The sequence below is a fragment of the Dipodomys ordii genome, unplaced genomic scaffold, assembly GCF_000151885.1.
Source record: "Dipodomys ordii isolate 6190 unplaced genomic scaffold, Dord_2.0 Scaffold3, whole genome shotgun sequence".
NCBI classification, from domain to species: domain Eukaryota; kingdom Metazoa; phylum Chordata; class Mammalia; order Rodentia; family Heteromyidae; genus Dipodomys; species Dipodomys ordii.
Window position 1 is genome coordinate 36895855 of NW_012267219.1, and position 19573 is coordinate 36915427.

Consider the following 19573-nt stretch of genomic DNA (forward strand, 5'->3'; position numbering starts at 1 on the left):
CCCTGGGAAAGCTGCGTCCCCCACTTGGGCGCCCGGGCTTCTCACAAACTTCGGGGCTGGCCGTGGGGACGGGAGGAGGAGGGAGCGACGGGGCGCAGACAGACGGACACAGTCCGGGTGACGGGAAGCGGGGCGAGGGTGGGGGCGGGGGGTCAGAGAGACCCCGGGTGTTTGAGACAGAAGAGGAGCCGAGTTCCCGGGGGAGACAAAGAGGCGTGGGGGCGGGGGTCCCGCAGAGAGAGAGAGACCCCGGAGGACGAGGAGACGGACAGACAGACAGCCCGGAGATCCGAGTCCGGCAAAGATCAAAAGGGAGAGAGAGGAAAGAAGGACGCGGATCCCGAGACGCAAGAGAAACTTCTGGAGGAGGCCACAGCAGCCCTGCACCCCAAGCGTCCTGCTCGCCACTCAGCCCGGGGCTGGGGGTCGGGGGAGGGAGTCTGGCGGCCTCCCGCCCTCCCACCCTCCCCTCCCCACGCGCGTCCGCGGAGCTGCGTGGGAAGACTCACGATCCGCCCTCTCTGCGCCCCCAGGGGACCGCACCCCCCCCAAATCTAACCCGGGGCCAAAAGAGAAAAAAAAGAGAGACGGGAACACCAGAGAAGACGGGGTCGGGGGAGCAAGGGAGGGGGGTCCCACTCGTGGGCGCGCAAAAAAAGCCCCAAACCCCCAAACCTCCCTGGGCTCTGGTGTTCCCTGTCCACCCCCCCCCCTCCTGGCAGCGCAGGGCCCGGTGGGGGGGGAGGGAGCGGGGGAGGGAGGGGAGCCGAGGGTCGGGAGGGGGAGGGGGCCAGATCTAAGCCAATTTTGATCTCGCCCATAATGAGTGCCGGGCGAGGGCTGGGGAAGGCCTCTGGAACTTTAAATAAGAAAAACGTTGCTAATGCTATAATAGAAGGGGGAAGTCCGAGGGCCGGGACTGCGTCGCCGCGAGCCCCCCTTTTCGGAGGCGGCTTTTCTTATTCAAAACAGGCCCACAATGGGCTCCACAGTGCGCCTCGCCACGGCCCCATCTGACGAGCGGCCATTCATCAGGCCGGCTGGCCTATCAATGACATGGCTCCCGTCGGGGCTCCTATAAAATGATGCTTTTTCCCATGAAACATCCGCAAACATTTTGACGGGTTTGGCTTTGCCCGGCCGGATTACTGAGTGTCCCCTCGCCGCTCCGCGCCCGGCGCCTCGCTCGCTCCTTTCTCTCTCCAGCCCCTTCTCGGAGCGCTCTGCCTTCTCTCCTCTCTCTCTCTCTCTCTCTCTCTCTCTCTCTCTCTCTCTCTCTCTCGCCCTCCTTTTCTTCTTCCTCTTTTCTTGCTCTTTCTTGCCCTTTCCTCCTTTATCCTTTTGCATTCGCACCCTGCACCCCTCTCTCGCTCGCTCCTTCTCCTCCCCTTCCTCGCTCCCTTCCTTCCTCCCTGGGCATCTCTAGTACAGGGGATCCCCAAACATCAGGACTTTTTTTGGGGGGGCGCCTGTGCTGCCCATGGGAAGAGCATGCATTGCGGGGTACTGGAGGAACCCGACATGGATTCCACAGGTCAGTCCTGCTGGCGGGATGGTGATGGTGGGAAGTGGGGTGTGTGGTGGGGGGAGGGGGTGTCCTCAGGAGGGGAGGAGGGAGGAGCCCGAGGAACTTTTAGAAAGTGTGGTGGTGGGGGGGACACTTCCGTCCATCAACTTGACAGTGGCACCCCTCGGGGGGCATCACGGCGAGGAGCGAGCGCCCAAGTGTTCACCCCTGCGGGAAGTTGTGTAAGGGGGTTCGTGGAAATGCCTGTGTGCGCGCGCGCGTGGAAACGTGTATGTGTGTGTGTAAGACGCGCACTCACGCCGAGGACACGGAGTTACGCAGAGATGCGCGAGCGAGACGCGAGCTGGCGCTGGCATGTTTTTTTTTTAAAGAAACTTCGCGAACCGGCTGTCCGCCCTCCCCCATTCTCCCTCCCCCTCCTCCTCTCCCCCTCCTTCTCCCTGGGTTTAGGGTACCCCCGGAATAACGGTGCGCTCTGGGGACTGGTGCTGAAGGGCCGGGAAGCCAAGCGGAACAGCCCAAAGGCGAGGGGGAGGGTGACGGCTTCGCACAATGCCCGGGAGGTGGGTCCGGGGCTCAGGGCCGGTGGAGACGCGCAGCTGGAGGGAGAGGCGGCGGCGAGGCCGGTGGTCCGGGGGTGGGGAACCCGCCTGATCCGGACGTGGGAGCCCGGGCGTCCCTACGGTTGTCTGAGGCGGGCGGGCTGTCCACAGCCTTCTTGCTGGGCACGGGGCAGGCAAAGGCCCGGCTGCACTTGGAAAGCTGTAAACTAGCGGGAGGGAGGCCCGGGACGCGGAGGAGCGTCCTCGAGGCCTGGCCTTGACGAATAGAAACAGGCTCCACAGTGTGATGGCTGCTGCTGCTGGACATCAAGTTTTAGGATCCCAGATGTTCCTAACAGAGGACGAAAGATCAGGAATCTCTTGACACGAAAATGCCCGGATTCTACCCACCGACTGTTGGGTGAACTCTTATTCCTAGCACCTTTGAAGAGCCGCCCCCCACCCTTTCCGCTAACCGCTGTCTCCCAACTAAAGAGTACCCTAACCCTGCTGTCCTGCAGCTTTGGGGGTTCTCAGGGGCGTGGAGTCGGGCAGAGGCAGCAGTTGGAGCTTGGGAGAATTGCCTGGGAACTGCCACTTCTAGGCATCGCTGGGCCGCCGGAGCAACAAGTGCTTTCCAGACTCAGCTATTTTCTGACGGGCGCGCAGGCCTCTTTTCCTGGAGTGAATGAACGCCACACACGAATCCCTCCTCACCTCCGCCCCCGGGCCGACTGGGAAAGGATGAATCACGGCATCTGGGGGCTTTTTTCCCTGCCCTATAGACAGTTGTCAGGCTACTCCTGGCCTTTGCCTCCGCCTTTGGAGGGACACCAGATCCTCGGACTGCCAGATAGCTTCGGTTTTCTAGGGGACTTGTCTTGGATCCAGAGTTAAGAACCTCCCGTTGACACTCCCGTGAGTGGGTGTGATCCCCCCAAAGCCCTTCCTATGTGAGACGACAAACAAGGCAAGAAGAGGCGTTGCCTGCCCTGTGCGCAGCACTGCCCTGATCTGCAGGCCCTACTGCGCTCGGAGAGAAGAAACTTGGTGCTCAGAGAAGAGGGAAAAAGAAGACCCTTCTTTCCCTATTTGTTTAAAATCTCAAATGCTTGCCCACCGCACCTCCTGAGCATTCCAACATTAAAAGCTAGTGTCTTTTAACAAAGCAAAACTTGTTTCTGCAGAATTTGTTAAGTATGTGCAAAGGGCCCATACAGGGCTTTGGGGGTTTCCTTGTACCCTAAATCTTACCATGTTCCCACTTTGGCTTTCTACCCAGAGCTCCCTTGATGCTCTTTAGATGGGCTGTATGGAATGTGTGTGTGTGTGGGGGGGGTTACATCTTGTTTTCTATCCTAGATTTAGCTGATGTTTCTGCGGTGACTGGACACCGAGACCTTAACTACAAACACCCCAAACTGTCCTGAGCTCTAGCTTCTTTCCCCACTCACCAGCCCCTTAGGACGATTGACTGCCCTGAATTCCAAATCAAAACTTCTGGCAAGTGGCAGCATTGGAAAATTATTCCAGGCGCACCAGGTGACATTTCACTGCAAAATCCACGACAAGCAAGTGTGACTCTTCTCTGGTCCGGTCCAGGAGCCTTCTTCCTTTGCCTCCTTTAATCCAATTAGCTTTTCTCCTCAGTTTTCCTTGTTATGTAAAAGTCCTTTCTCCCCGACTTTGCTGACACCGGCGCTCCACGGAACAGTTCGACTCTGCTCCTTTTCTGAAAGATTGCCCGCGACCAGAAATAACGAATATTATTACTGTTATTATTTCATTCCGAAAGGGCTCGAACAATCGACTCACAGTCAAGTGCTCGAACAAAGTTGGGAGTGTCCAGGATCCGAGGAGGCCAGGAGGCCGGCCACCATCTATCTCTCTTACTCTTGAAAAAAAAAATCCCCTGGGAGAACAGTATTTCTGGGGCCCGAGCTTTAGTGGCCCGCTTTGTGGGGGCCACTTCAGCGTGACCTGCTCAAACTCACTCCTTTGTTCCTTGCAACGAGCCGGTAATATATTCTCTGGGTTTTCCCCAAATACTCAACAAGTGTGGGGCTAAGACAATAGCCCCGTCGAGGGGGCTGGGGGAGAGGCCGGGGAGCCGGCGCGCGCCTCCCGCGCCCCTCAATCCGACAAAAGCCAAGCCGCTCTCCGAAGCGACTGTGGCCAGCGACGCGCGGCTCCAGCGGCCGCCAAAGGCCACAGGCGCGCGCGGTGGCTGTGGACGTCTCCACGCTGCGCAAATGCGGGTGCTGAGCTACATTTACCGTCCTCCCCCCAACTCCGTCCCGGTGTACGTGCGCCACCAGCCGCTGCCGCTAAGTGTTTGGGGGGCGGGGGACGGGAGGAGGGCCGGCGGATAGGATCTGGGGGTGCCCTGTCCAGGTGAGCGTTGTGCAAACTACTCCTTCTTGGAAATTCGAGAACGATCAGGAAAACGTGCGTGGAATTTTCGGTCACGGAGAACTTGTGCAAAGTGGCCCCGGGGCTAGGTGGGTGCCGACGATAACAGAAGGGTGTCGTTTTCTTGGTACCCGGGCTGGCGCATGAAAGAGGCAGGGGCACTGTCCCGCGCCAACTGGAAACTTCGGCCGCGCCGTAGTACTTTCTTTCCCATTCCATGTCCAGAACCCCCCACCCCCACCCCCTGAGCTGGGCCTTCCAAAGTACGCTTGGGGCCGGATTTCACTGTCCCGGACCCTGTGGGTGGAAGGACACGCTGGTACCAGGACCCCTGGCCTTGGGGCCATGGGCCCAAGAAGGGGGACTGCCCAGGGGTTTTGGCTGTCTTGGGGCAAAGTGAACAAGCCCTCCATCCATCTTTCCCCCAAACCGCCCTGGGGAAGGTAGCCACCTTCATCGGTCCAGGGAACACGGACGTTCTCACCCCCCCTGGGCGTGTGTGTGTGTGTGTGTGTGTGTGTGTGTATACAAAAGGGCGCGCACCTGCCAAGCCTGGGAGCCGGGTGGGTGTCTGCTGTAGCCCCCGGGGTTGCACCCACCCTCTGAGGTCCAGATGCCGCACCAGGGCGGGTACCCAGATCCCCGGCACCCGATTGCGACCTGGGACAGCGTGCTTTCCCACCCGGCCTGTGCGCCCCATAGGGGCGCAGTTCGCAGGGGCCGCCCGGCAGCTCCCGCCCCGCCGCCGCCGCGCCGCCGCCGCGCCTCCCCCTCCCCAGCGCGTCGCCATGGAGACTGCTGGAAGTTGGTGGTGGAAAACAGACCCCGGCGCAAAGCAAAATATTATGAGTGCAGTTGGGGTGACTTCAGAGGGGCGGGGGAACTGCTGGGTAGGAGCGGGAGCCAGAGGCAGTGGCGGACAACAAAGGGCCGGTTGCAAGGAAGGAGACAAGTTTGCACCCGGCCACTGGCGCCTCTGTGTGAGGGCCAGCCCGGTCAAGCTTCCCCAGAGGCGCCCAAGTCTCCCATTTCTCCCCAGCAGCGACACCTTTTCTCAGCCTTGAGCGCATCCCGACTTCCACTGGCCTCTCCCCTTCCCCTTTCAGCCTCCCTCCCTCCCTCCCTCCCTGGCTTTTCTTCCCCACGACCTGTAGGTCACCCAGGAAGAATTTTCTCATCCTCTCCACCCTCCCGCCCCCCCCATCTTCCAACCAGATCTGAAAGGGGGACAGGTTGGGATAAGTGTGTGTGTGTGTGTGTGTGTGTGTCTGTGGTGTGTGTGTGTGTGTGTCTGTGGTGTGTGTGTGTGTCTGTGGTGTGTGTGTGTGTGTGTGTGTGTGTGTGTGTGGTGTGTGTGTGTGTGTGTCTTGCTGGACATCTTAGGGAGGAAGGAGACCCTATCTGACCCCCTCATGCTACCCTTCCTCCTATCACACACACACACACACACACACACACACACTCCTTTACACACTAATAGGAGTTTTGAGTTGTGATCTGGCTTAACCACTTGCAATGAGATTTTAGGTAAATCAAGCCCCCCCCCCCTTGGTTTTTGCGCCTCACTGAAGGAGGCTTAGCCCCTCTTTTGCTAGAGAATCTAAGGAGCAACATGTGAACTGATTGCTATGATCTGCTTTTGTGATAGCCTCATATCAGTAGTACACTGAAATATTTTGAGGAGTTGCTTGAGGTTTTAATAGTCAAGGCGATTGGATAAACAACTCTAGGGGTCCCTAACTTCCTTTCTCAATGGCAGCGGAGGCACATTCCTTCAGTCTCCCACCAACTCCTGAACTGGGGAAGGATTTGTTAAAGACACTCTATTGTATGGGACTGTATTTAAAGTCAATTTTGGAAACACTAAAATAGTTCGAGATGTTGAAGCTAGCTTTCCAGCCTCTTATGTATGTTGCTCACACGATGCAACATGTCCGCAGGAAAACTAGACTCTTAAAAAGACAGTTCCTTCTTGCACCTAACTAGCTCTACTGATGCCTGAGACTCGGTTACCTTGTCCCTAAATGAAATTGGAAGTAACTATGGCTTTGGGGCCTTTAAAATTCTATTGGTCAATGACATAACTGAGTTGGACTGTGTCTTTTTGATGTACAGTATGTGAAATCTTCTCCTTGTTCTGTAATATAGACACTGACCTTCACGTACTTTCTGAGGGTTCCTTCTCTTATTTCTAACATTTTAAAGCTACAATTCTAAATCACATCGGCACGTGCTTGTCTGGGCACCTTTGTAAAAAACAAAAACCAAAAAACCCTGAGATGCTGACATCACAAACCAGAATGCCGGGCAGTCAGAGCTCCATGTGCACAGGGTGAGAGTTCAGCTTACATGTTCTACTGGGTACTTCAACAGCCCCTCCAGGGGCCTTGGAGCTCTGCAGGAGAGGAAAAGAGAAATCCCTCTATTTGAGATCCTTGCAATTTCATCAAGATTTGGGGAAGAGTGAATGAACTCAATGATAGACTAGTTAATGATATCAGGTTTTAAAAAAAGTATTTAGCAAGTGCTATGGAGTTTACTCAGTGTCACTGACTGTTGGTGGCAGACATTGGTAATTCATAAGGCTATCATCCCTGCTGTCAAAGACCTGAGGATGTATGTGATAAAGAGTACAGACATGTTGACAGCTATGAGCTATACAAGGGAGCCACCGAGGTATGGTTGCTCTTTTTTTTTTTTTTTTTCCGGTCATGGGGTCTGAACTCTGGGCCTGGGCACTGACCCTCAGCTCTTCAGCTCAAGGCTAGCGCTCTACCACTTGAACTACAGCACCCACTTCTGGCTTTTTCTGCTTATGTGGTGCTGAGGAATCAAACCCAGGGCCTCCTGCATGCCAGGCAAGCATTCTACCACTGAGCCACCTTCCAGCCCTGCTCTTTATTTTTGAGTCCCTACCATGTGTCAGCTTTCAAACAGGTCTGTCTTCATGCACTAGACATTTAATGACTCTGCATAGACCCTTTTTAAGGGTATAACATGAACATGGTAGAGCTAGATGGAAGACTAGCCTGGGAGAAGCCCTTGCCTCTCAGCCCGGTTGGTTTGAAGTCTTTTTAGTGATAGTGTAGAAGCTCTATATCAGGAGTTGGTTAGAACTCTGATCTTTCTGTAGATTTGAGGCCTGCTTGGTGAGAAATGTGGAGATGAGGATGGAGAATTTGGGAGGATGTTCTCCCCTTGGAGGGAGTTGGTTCTGCATGGAAGAGGATTTCAGATAATGGCAGCAGTAGAATGCCATGAATCTCACCTGTTGAGTGCAGACTTTGGGCATAAGAAAGTCTTGACTTCATTTATTTGTTCATTCATTTAAAAAATTGATATATTCTCCATGTGCCTGACTCTCTGTTAGGTGCTAGGCTTAGCAAAAAAAAAAGCTGTCTCTGCTCCTTTAGAACACAAATTTGAGACCAAAGAGTAAATAATAAGAATAGAGAAGCTGGGCACTGGTGGCTCACGCCTATAATCCTATAATCAGGAGGCTGAGATCTGAGGTTCAAAGTCAGCCTGGGCAGAAAAGTCCCCAAGAGATTCTTATCTACACTTAACCACTTAAAAACCAGAAGTGGTGCTGTGGCTCAAGTGGCAGAGTGCTAACCTTGAGCACAAAGGGGCTCAGGGACAGCGCCCAGGCCTTGGGAAGCCCCACAATAGGAAAAAAAAAATAGAGAATGTCAGCAAGTGATGTTAACTCTAAAGGAAAAACCCTATGAAGACTGAGTGGGAAGGGGCAGGCTGTTATTTTTCACGGGGAAGCTTTGCCCTGTGCATTGTCTGGCCCAAAACTTTCACATTGGTGAGCCTCAACTTTCCTATGGGATTGAGAGAACCATGTAGCAGACCTATACTGAACATGCGATGCAAAATGCATCATGGAGAACACAATCCAATACTTCCAGGTCTTTACTTTGCTTAGGTATTTCAGTTTAAATGCATTCTCTATGCAATGCTCACCATACCTCTATTTTTTTTTTAAAGAACTGTTATTATTTGCAGTTTACACAGAGTAAGCAACAGACCAAGGGCACAGCCAAAGCTACAAGTTGCCATGTCCAGTGCAGTTTTGACTCCCTAGAAACTGGGTTGGCAAGACATAAAGCAGCTCTCCCTTATCCAGTCTTAGTTCCCTGTGGCCAACCACAGTCTGAAAATATTACATGGAAAATTCTAGAAATAAACAATTCTGAAGTTTAAAAAAAACTTTTATGATATTTTGCCATCTATACTACAATAATTGTTGTTACTCTTCCTGTGCCTAAATCACAGATTCATCTTTATCATAGTCTGTGAGTGTAGGAATAGACATAATACATATGAGGCTTAGTACTATCTATAGCCTTAGGCATCCTCTAAGTGCTTGGAATGCATCTTCAGCGGATAAAGGATTGATGAGACACAATCCATAAGATCACCCTTTTTGGGTGCCTAACTCTCCTAAGGAAGAATGTGAGTAAGAAGCCTAGATTTCCATTTGTATTTTAAAAGCTAATGTTTATTAAATGCTTTCCATATGCCAAACATGTACTAAGTGCTCCAAATACATCATTAGTTGTGTTTTAAGAAATATGTGATGTACCCTATTAATATACATCCCATTTGATGCAGTAGAAATCTTTGTAAAAGGGAAGGAAGCCAAGAGGGGGAGAAGAGGCAGGTCCAAGGTTTAAGCAGATGAACTGAAGCCCAGCATCTGGCTCTGACACTCACAAAGTTATCCTCTTTTTTTTTTTTTTTTGTTCCATGAAGAATGTGGTGATTGAAAAAAGTTCAATAAAGCCCATAGAATTTTAGCAAAAGTCAGAGACTTGCTATTTTCTCCCTATTTGAAGGTTTTAAAATAATCCTTTCACCAGTGAGGACAAAAACTTTAAATTCTTGTTGACAAAAATAGGGATATAAGCAAAGCATTCATAGCATTCATACCTTTACTGCAGATGTGTTACGCATTTTTGTCTTTGTGCTCATTTGAAGTTTAGCTAACATGGACTGCATCTATAAGAATGTCAGGTTTGCACCCTGCTCCCATATAGAAACATAATTCAGGAAAAATACTCCAATAACACAAAAGCCATTGACTATGGTGATGATGCATGTAAACTTTAGGTAATTTAACAAGTAATAAGTTGTTGATACATTGCCACATACAGATGTGTGTTAAACCCGAACCTCAGGTGTGTGTAGTATGACTGAGTGACTAGAACGTGAGTTTTTGGAGTCCCTATTCAGACCAAAATCATTTCCAGCAAAATTATTTGCCAACCTCTCTGAGCCTCAGTTTCCTTCCTGGTGAACCCTTCCTTTCCTCCTGGGATTATCATGAAAGTTCTTTGGTATTGTATAAATTATGTAGTACCTGGACCCTAGAAATTGCTCAGTAGATGACAGACCTTTTACTTATTCAAATAATTACTAGCTAGCTCATCTATGCCTAATTCTCAGAATGAAGAATTGTGAAACGAATAGATGTTTTCAGAATATCTATTTTTTGTACTGTGTAGGCCAAGTTTCCGTTTTTATTTTTGTGTGTGTGTTTGTAATGCTGAGGGTGAACCCCTGGTCATTGAGAATGCTAGGAAAGTGCTCGACCATTAAATAGCCGTATCCTCAGCTTCAGCCTGTTTTTGGTTTTGGTGGTGGTGGTGGTGGTGGTGGTGGTGGTGGTGGTGTGTGTGTGTGTGTGTGTGTGTGTGTGTGTGTACGTTCACATGCCAGTACAAGGGCCTGAGCTAAGGGCCTAGACACTGTCCCTTAGCTTTTTCACTCAAGGCTGGTGCTTTATCACTTGAGCCAATAGCTCCACTTCTGGCTTTTGTTTTGGTGGTTAATTAGAAATAAAAGTCTCACAGACTTTCCTACTCAGGCTGGCTTCAAACCATGATCCTCAGATCTCAGCCTCCTGAGTAGCTAGGATTACAGGTGTGAGCCACCAGTGCCCAGATGAACTAGGTTTTGAAAAAGTGTACCTGAGTAAAGGTTAGTGATTGATAATCTCACCACCCAGTCGGCATCTAATTTTTTAAGCATCCATGCATTTTGCAAAGAAAATTATGTCAATGAGTTTTTGAATTTTGATGCTGTTATGAAATCTTGCAGGTTGCATTAGACTTTAGAAGGAGAGAGTTTATTTGAATGTCACAATTTTTTCAATTTATAATCTGAAAAGATGATCACAGGTGACTTTTTGTAGTTCTGTGCTCTCTTTTTCAAGATGGTTAGTCTAAATGGGGGTTGTTTTCACTTAAGGCCAGCACTAAACCACTTGAAACACAGCTCCACTTCTGGCTTTTGGCGATTAACTGGAGATAAGAGTCTCCTGGACTTTCCTGTCTGCTCTGGCTTTGAACAAGGACTCTGCGATCTCAGCCTCCTGAGTAGCTAAGATTACAGGAATGAGCCACCAGTGGCTAGCTTGCGTTTTATTTCTTTTTCAGAATTGAAGTAGTTTTCAAATAAAGCACCATTTAATATCCTGGAAAATGAGCTACCCTGGTAGAGAATTTTCGGGGGGGGGGTAAGCACGGAAGAGTGACTCCAGAGGACTTCAGGTTTTCAGTTAAAACGTTGAAACTTGGAAGCATTTGAAAGATTTCTAAAGCACTTAGTAGCTGCTGTGAGAGGTTTTTGGTCTCCATGAACTTCTATTTTTAATTCTGTAGGCAAAGTTTGTGAGGCTGTCGTGTGGGTAGGGGACCTTTTCAAATACACCAGGCTTTTTTTTGGGGGGGGCAATGACCCACCAGACTTCCTTCTGAGTCAAGGCTCCGTTTTAAAGTTTGGAAACTTTGCTGCAATTAGAATGGAGGGGTTCTCTGCTTCTCTGGGATTCGTCTGTGTGCCCTGACCCAGGACCCTGCACCCCACCAGGCACAGTGGAGGAGACACTGGGAGTTGGGGAGCTACTCACTGGGACCTCAACCAGTGTGCATCCAGCAAGCATGGAGGCCCACTGAGCCCTGAGCACCCCTGGAACATCTGTAGGGAAGAGCATCTAAACAGATTCAAGAAAGGAAGAACCTAAAGTAGCATTTTCCCTGACTTCTGGTATTCTGTTCAAAAATCTACGGGGGACTGATTGGGATTTCTCAAAAATAGAAATGGAAATGTCAATGCCATATATCTTTATATCAATACCAGGAGATGGAGGAAGGAATGAAAGGAAAGGAAGAAGGGAAGAAGGAAGGCCACAGGAAGGAATGGAGGGAGAATGGGAGAATGAAAGCCAAGAAGCCAACTAGACAACTCATTTTGATCATTGACAACAGGGTGCTGTTTTCCAGATTCTTGCTTTCTTTTTCAATCCCAGTGAGTCCCTTTGTGAAACTGGGTAGCAGCTTGACAAAACAGTTGTTTGTTTTGTGCCAGTACTGGAGCTGGGGTGGTACCTGGGCCCTATGTGTTGGCTTGGACCTGCTTCTCTGATTTCTCCCTCTCCTCCCCCAGGATACTTGCTTATCCCAGTGCCTGGCATCTGTGAGGGTGTCTGACATATGGTCAGTACCAATAAATGCTTATTTACTATACAACCTTAACATTGCAAGGGCTGCTGTATCTCTTTGCTTGCACTGGACCAAGTCTAGCTCCAGGTCCCATGCACACAAGTACTGGGTGATTCAATTTTCTTTGGAGCTCGCTGTGCCCTGTGATATACTGGTGCTCATTCATTCCTTTTCCCTCCCTTTCTGACCTTGCCTGCATGCTTCAATGCTCTGCTCTTCTGAGCAGGGACTGGCAGGTGAGAAAGGTATAATCAGCTCTTAAGGAGCTTATGTTACTTCTCCTAATCCTCATAATAATCTCAGGGATAGTTTGTTTTTTTTTTAAGGGAAGGAAATTGAGGCCCCAGAGGTTAAGTAATTTGCCTAGGGTTATAGCACTTGCTTAGTCCATTGTAACAGGTGGATTATAACCTGTGCCTTTCTGGCTTTCAAGCCACGTTCTATCCACAGCAATGAGATCCAAGAAGCAAACCGGAAAACAAAAACAAGAAGGGATAAAAGAGGGATGCCTAGGGAAGAGTATGATAGAAGATTATGATAGTGACACCTTTCATATGCCTTGTTCATTTAATCCTCAGACAAACCCTATGCTAACCTATGACAAATATTGCTGATAGAGACTGAGGCTCAAGGAAGGTGGGCCACTTACTTGCCAAGGTCACAGAATAACTCAAGGTCACAGAGTGAGAAACTAGGTATGAACCTGGCAGTTTGGCTTTGCATTGCACGGTCTTACCTATTACTCTGTAACTAAAGAGCTTAAACAAACAAGCCAGATGCCACGGGGGTAGCTCACACCTGTAATCTTAGCTACTCCAGAGGCTGAGATCTGAGGATCACAGGTTGAAGCCAGCTGGGGCAGGAAAGTCCGTGAGACTCTCATTTCTGACTAACTATTGAAAAAGCTACAAGTAGAGCTGTGGTTCAAATGATAGAGTACAGATAGCGGAGGGACAGCAACCAGACCCTGAGTTTAAGCCCCAAGACAGACAGACAGACAAACCACAAAGTTAAAACAAAAAGAAAAAAAAAACACTAGAGAGAAAGGAAAAAAATAGTGCTGCTGTTAAAAATTGCTGGGAAATTAGTATCACAATAATCATCCATGTATCTGGAAAGTGTTGGACATTGAAAAGTACTGGCTATAGCAGGTGTTTGGTCAAATCTCTTGCCATTCAGATGAAGTAGGCTGATTATTATTCGAGTTTTATATAAAGGGATGCTGAGGTGTAGGGACACTTAGTTTACCTTGTCACTCATAGTCACTAGGAGAGAAGTAACAATGGAATTCACCCCATTCTTTTGTGAGTTGTTAAATTTCTCCAGAAAGATGCCAGGCACCAAGTTATTTATTAAAATGTGACTAAGTTTTCCTGAGGAAGAAGAGGAAGCATCCAGTTGGCACTCCCAATGAGACCCAAATGCTTAAATCATATGGGCTGTACAGTTTTGTTGATAGTGAGGGTCCAGTTAGATTCAAATGCTAGCTCAGCAGGCTGACCAGAGATACAGTCCTGGGCACATGATTGCTACCATGATGGCATTGACAAAGGAAAACGAGGCGTCACCTCCTTGGGCTGTGATTGAGGCTCCTTGAAGAGACATAGCGACGTGGGTCTTTTCTCAGCCAGTCCTTCCTTCCCTCTCAACTCATCTATCCTAATTCAGGTCTCGAAGGCTTCTTCCTCAAGGGTCCGTGAAGAATCAGTCAGCCTGGGATCATCCTGGCTTATGTGAGTGGTCCTGAAAGAATAATTAATTATGTTACTTACTAGAAAAGTGTCCAGGTTTGGGTGATAAGTGATTGTTACCTTATCCCTGGATCTTCTACTCTTCCAAGTCTCTCTAAGGTTTAACTGTGCCAAGTACAGCTTATTTTATTCTCGGAGCTACTAGCCATTGAAGAAAATCCAGACTCCTTCACCCAGCACAAAAGCGAGATATGGACATGTGTGCCCATCTGTGGCATGTCAGAGTCACCAGGAGAATTTGGATTAACCCCTAAGTAACGGTGTACGGTTGCTTTCAGGCTTGTTTGTCCACCGTTGGAATGCATTATAATTCTTCCTGCCTTAGGGACTTTGCAAAATATGCTGTTCCTTCTGCCAGAAACACCGATCCCCTTGCTTTATCTGGTTCATACTGCTTTCCTGCTCTTTACCTGGTTCATACCTTCTTTTCTTTTTCAACATCAACTTAATGTTACTTTAAGAAGGTTCTCAACTCTCCCAGATTAAACCAGCCTTCCCTTTAGCTTCTCTCCAGGGGCAATCCCGGTAATTACCTCTAGTTGTGTGATTATTTATAACCAAGTCCTGACTCCTTCATGCAACAGAAGATGCTGTGTCTGTGGAGGCTGTGTCTCTACTGCGTAGCCAGCTCTGAGCTGGTGACACTTTATAAATAATCGATAAGTGACTAGTAGAATGAATGAAGGTAAATTCCCTAGTCAGTCACCCTGGCTGAGCCAGGCCAGTTTGAATGACTTGTTCAATGCCCTCCAAAGGTTTCTTAGTGGTCTTGGATTAACTGAAGTTCTTAGGTTGGCCACCAAGTCCCCACACACTTGGGCCCTTCCTGACTCCCTGCCCTGTCTCCTGTTCCTTTTCAGCTCCTCCACGTTCCCCCTCCCCCTCCGCACGCCTCCCCCCACCCCCCATCACGCTGGCCTCCTGGCTCCTCCTCACTCTCTCTCCCAGCCGGCTCCTTCCTCAGGCCTTTGCACACCAACCTTCCTACTTCAGAGAAGTCTTCTGTGTCCCTTCCCCAAGCTAACACAGCACCCCCATCTCCATCCTGTTCTGTCTGGAGCTTCTTCATAGCACTCACGCTTTCTGAAGTCATCTCACCTATTTCTTTGGCCGGTTTCCACCCAAAAAATGTCATCTCCCCCCAAGCAGCGATCTTATTTGGTTGTGTTCACCACTAGCTTCTTGAGCCTGGCTAACAGTAGGCACTAAATCAATGTTTGGTGAGGGAGGCATGACATAAAAGCAGGGACGCTGTGGAGCCAACCCCTGTGGCAGGGCCCCTTCCTGGAACCCAGTGGCACCTGGGGCAGGGCTTTTGATGTTGCCATGGCAACCCCCTGACCTGAGAGGCCTCTGGAGAAGTCCGAGCTGCTGCCTCCTGAGACCCAGTCTCCCAGCCTCCTGTGGTCCTGTGTGTTTTCACCAGCAGGAAGCTCAAGGGAGATTGGAAAAGGGCTGGGAGAGAATGATCAAGAGGAAAGCAGGACCTGGTATAAGAGGTGACAGGAGGCAGGGCCCCAAGGGGGGGGGGAGGGCGGGGAATCGGGAGTGGCTGGCTGGTTCCATTGGTAATGACCCACTGGTAAGGCCCCAGGGGAGGGACTAGGGCCAAGCCCTCCTTAGTAGCTACCAGTGCAGTGTGTCAACTCTTTCTGTAGTGTTTCTTACAGTTGTTAAGTTCCTAAAATAGGCTGAGTACAGCACTCTGAAAGACTGTTGATATAAAGAGCATGAAGAATGCCTGCTATTAAAAACCCAGGGACGCGTGATGTCAGGTTCTCTTTAGATTTAGCATAAGACCTCCTTGTTCTCAGCAGCTCCTCAGAAATAAGAAGCTTGCCTTGGACTCCCCCAGTACTGCAAACCTCAGCTCCCTGCTGCCTGGGAGGCTTTCCTGGCCTGGCTCCCCCCACCCCCTCCCCTCCAATTCCTCCTGAGGTCATGGGTCACATGAACTCTTCACCTTTCCCAGAACCCACCAGGCCTTTCGCAGCACTGGAGCTGTGTGTGTGACAGCAGCCATTTTGTTAGGCATGCCTTGCCTTCCTCTTTGGAGTCCTTCAAGGAGCAGAGGAAATGCCACCTGCTCTGTGAAGCAGCAGGACAGAGCTGGGAACCATCTTCCCTAGGCCCCCCACAGCACCATGGTTAATGCCTGACACTCTTGCTTCTTAGTTTCTGAGGGAAGCAGTGTACAAGACAGCATGGCAGCTCTACAGTCAGGCAGGCCTGACCTAACTCAGCCACCTCTCTGGCTGAGTGGCTTTGCATGCTTCTCCAAGTCTAAAGTCTTGCTTTTGTTGGTCTGCATACAGATGAAGTCTGTGGAGCAAAATAACCAGCATAGGGAGGGTGCTTCGTCACCATTCCATGTCTGAACCCTTCTGTCAGCAGCGAGTTTCTGTTGGATGGAGGTGGGGCTCCAAGTACGCTAAATGCTCTACTTGGGTTGTTTTAGTTTGCCTTTGGAGAAATATGGAAGGCTAGGATTTAAGAAGGTTCAGGAACATGCAAGTGATTGACCAGGCTGGAGTTGGAAATCTGTTTGTTCTAACACCAAACTCCACATTCTTTCAAGCCTGTCTCTGTCTTCATTTTTTTTCAAATCTTGCACTGATTGTATTGCCTTGATTTCCCATCATCAGCCACATGGTACTTAAGCAGGTCAAAGGTGAAACTGGAACAAGGTAGGGGGCTTTTGCCTTGTGTTTCTCTTTCTCTGAGTCATTGAAGGCCTTCTTCCCTCACTAGACTCCTTCTGCTCAAATTCTTTCTTCTCTGAGGCCTTTCTGGTAGAGGATCCACTTTCTGCCATTCTCTGTTAATTCCTTCTACTTTGCTTTCCACTATATTCTGGGCTCCTGGGAAAGAGATATTGAACAAAGGTGATAAGGTTGTAAAAACTTACCTAAAAGGAAAGGGGAAAATAAATGATAGAAAATACACAAACAAGGTATCTTTACATACTGTGACTCAAATTCAACAGAGACCCTCTGCTGGAACATATTACCTTCTTGATGAATAGTTTTCTGTTAGAACAGTCCACCAATTCTTTGCAAAGTGAATGAATAGACGGGTAGTATAAGAGAGCCCTTTTAACCTGTTCTGCAAAACTTAAAAGGGCTGTTTGGCTTGTGAGAGTCATTTTCGTTGGCTCTCTCTGACCTTGGACGACCTTGAACTTGCCATGTCCTTGATGTGGCCTTCTCTCCAGGTTCTTTGCTGCTGTCAAGAGAACAGATTTCCTTAAAAAACTGGAGCCCATATGTGACTCCCAACCTTATTATAAACTGAGAAAATCATTGGAAATTGGTTTCCAAGTCTTCAAAGTTGAGAAACCTAAAAGCTCTGCCTTCAAAAAATGCTGGTTAAACTTCTTATGAAGTGAAAAATCCAGAGACATTATCTGTATCCTCCTTCCTGCCCACCATCCCAGGAGAATCAGGTGAAGGGCTGATTCACAGCCCAGGAGCCTAGACTCACAGATGTTGGCAAAGCCTTCTGGGCCCTTAGCACAAGTTTAGTCTTTCTAAAAGATTAGGTGATTTTTGCAGATGTAGAATGAGGCATATGGGAACAGGAAATAATCCAAGTGTGAACTGAATACTGCTTCTCCTGGGTCCCACACAGTCTCCAGAATGCTGTCGCTTTCACAGCAATAATCACAGCCTGCCTTGCTTTAGAATTTCTGCTTTAAGCCTGTTTCTCTATCTATACATACAGATATTAAAATACACCTCACAAAATTATTCTGAAATGTTGGACCACCTAGGTGACAATGCCTTGAGTATCTGCCACACAATAGGAACTTAATACTGTTTTTGGAAAAAAACAAGCTAATGCACTCACAGTATGTATTATGCACAGTATCTCTGAGATCAAGCACAGGTCTAGCAATGGAGTTTAATCTGGGTCGTGATGGTTCACACCTAGTTAACCTGCAGGAGGATCACAAAGTCAAGGCCCACCTGGGCTAGCTAGTAAGATCCTGCCTCAAAAACAACCAAACCCAAACAATAACAAAAAAGATGCAGGACAGAAATGAAAGGCCCTGCTTTCGAGAGCCCGGGAAATAATGCCAGCCTTGCTCCAGATGGCAAGCCGAGGAGAGAAGCCAGTCTTCTGTGAGGACCTATGTTTTTCTGTGGGCACTGGGGTCATGACTTACATTTGGGTGCTTGTTCATAGTTCTGCCATCTCCAGCTTCTCTTTAGCACAGCCTCTTGTATCTAGAAAGCACCTCACAGATGCTTGTTAAAATTTGCTTCTTTATTCGGAAAACTGCCTTTTTTTTGTCAGTCATAGGGCCTGAACTCTGGGCCTGGGCACTGCCCTCAGCTCTTCAGCTCAAGGCTAGCGCTCTACCACTTGAACCACAATGCCACTTCGGCTTTTTCTGCTTATGTGGTGCTGAGGAGTTGAACTCAGGGCCTCATGCATGCAAGGCAAGCACTCTACCACTGAGCCACCTTCCCAGCCTGGAAAATTGCCTTTATATGTTGGTACTTTCTCTTACCTTCCACAGTGATGTGCACAGATGTGTTCCTCAACATCACATGCATCACTACAGTGACTTTTACTGAGGCTAGGCTATGGGAAATATTTATAGCAAGTACTAAGGGGGAACCAAAGGGAAGAACTCAATGGGCTCCAATCCTAAAATGTTTAAGTTCTAAACTGAAGAGCTTTCAATGTATGACAATGATGATGAAATATGCAAATGAACTGAGAAAAAAATAATCATCTGTAGGTAGAGTTTTCACAGTAGTTCAGGCAGTGATTGACGGTGCAAGGTTAGCAGTGGGTTCTGGGGACCAAATGATTCATAGGAGAAGGAGAGATCCTAGTTCATGACTGGGACAAGAGTGGGGTCATGACCTGAATTTAAATGCTGGTCCTGCTCTAGATGTGTGATTTGGGGCAGGTCACTTAAGCTCTCAGAGCCTTAGTGTTCTTTCCAAAATGGGTCAATTAATAGCACCTACCTCTATGTGGTTGGCATGAGGAGCCAGAACATGACATAGGTGATGTATGTGTACAATACCTTGCTCATAAGAAAGATTCATCCAGGGCTGGGAAGGTGGCTCAGTGGTAGAGCGCTTGCCTTGCATGCATGAGGCCCTGAGTTCGATTCCTCAGCATCACATAAACAAAAAGAAAAAAGCCAGAAGTGGCACTGTGGCTCAAGTGGTAGAGCGCTAGCCTTGAGCTGAAGAGCTGAGGGACAGCGCCCAGGCCCAGAGTTCTGGCCCCATGACTGGACCAAAAAAAAAAAGAAAGAAAGAAAGAAAGATTCATCCTTCTTACAGCCTTTATTATTATGAACTCACATAATATGTAAATAAGATAGAGGAACAAAGCTCTATCTGAAATTCAATAGATAACGTCGTTCTGGTGGAGGAATTCTTGCCTTCTACAAGACTAACATCCATGGTTACAAACAGTTTGTAAAACATACAAAGTGTACTTGACCCCCTCCCAAAGGAGGACTTCCGGGCATCTGAAGCAACCTGACCTATGAGACACAGGCTGTGAGGGTCCCTGCTGAGGACACCAGGAAGGAAGAGCGGATGTCACATGTCTGCGGATTCAGGGAGTGTGGCCTGATTGGGTATCGAAGTCTGTCCAGGTTCAGTCATGCCTGGCACTGTTCTGGACCCTCACAGTCCATCCTGGGAGTCAGATGTGCACATAGACACTAGAAGACATCCAGAAGCTGGTGAATTGGATCCCAAAGATGTGGGAGAGATTTCTTCTGGGAAACTCTGAACCAAGTGGGGCACTTGGATCTGAAAATGGAAACATGATGGTCTTTTTTTTTTTTTT

General features: G+C 48.9%; 1 protein-coding gene across 1 annotated transcript in view; it reads left to right on the plus strand.

Moving 5' to 3' along the window:
- The first annotated feature begins 1011 nt into the window (after positions 1-1011).
- The window catches only part of Rfx4 (regulatory factor X, 4 (influences HLA class II expression)), a 142557-nt gene continuing 123995 nt past the window's right edge, over positions 1012-19573 (plus strand). The window contains exon 1 of the mRNA XM_013019412.1: positions 1012-1534. Coding sequence (XP_012874866.1) covers positions 1492-1534 — 43 coding nt within the window. The 5' untranslated portion in view covers positions 1012-1491. The remainder of the gene's footprint in view (positions 1535-19573) is intronic.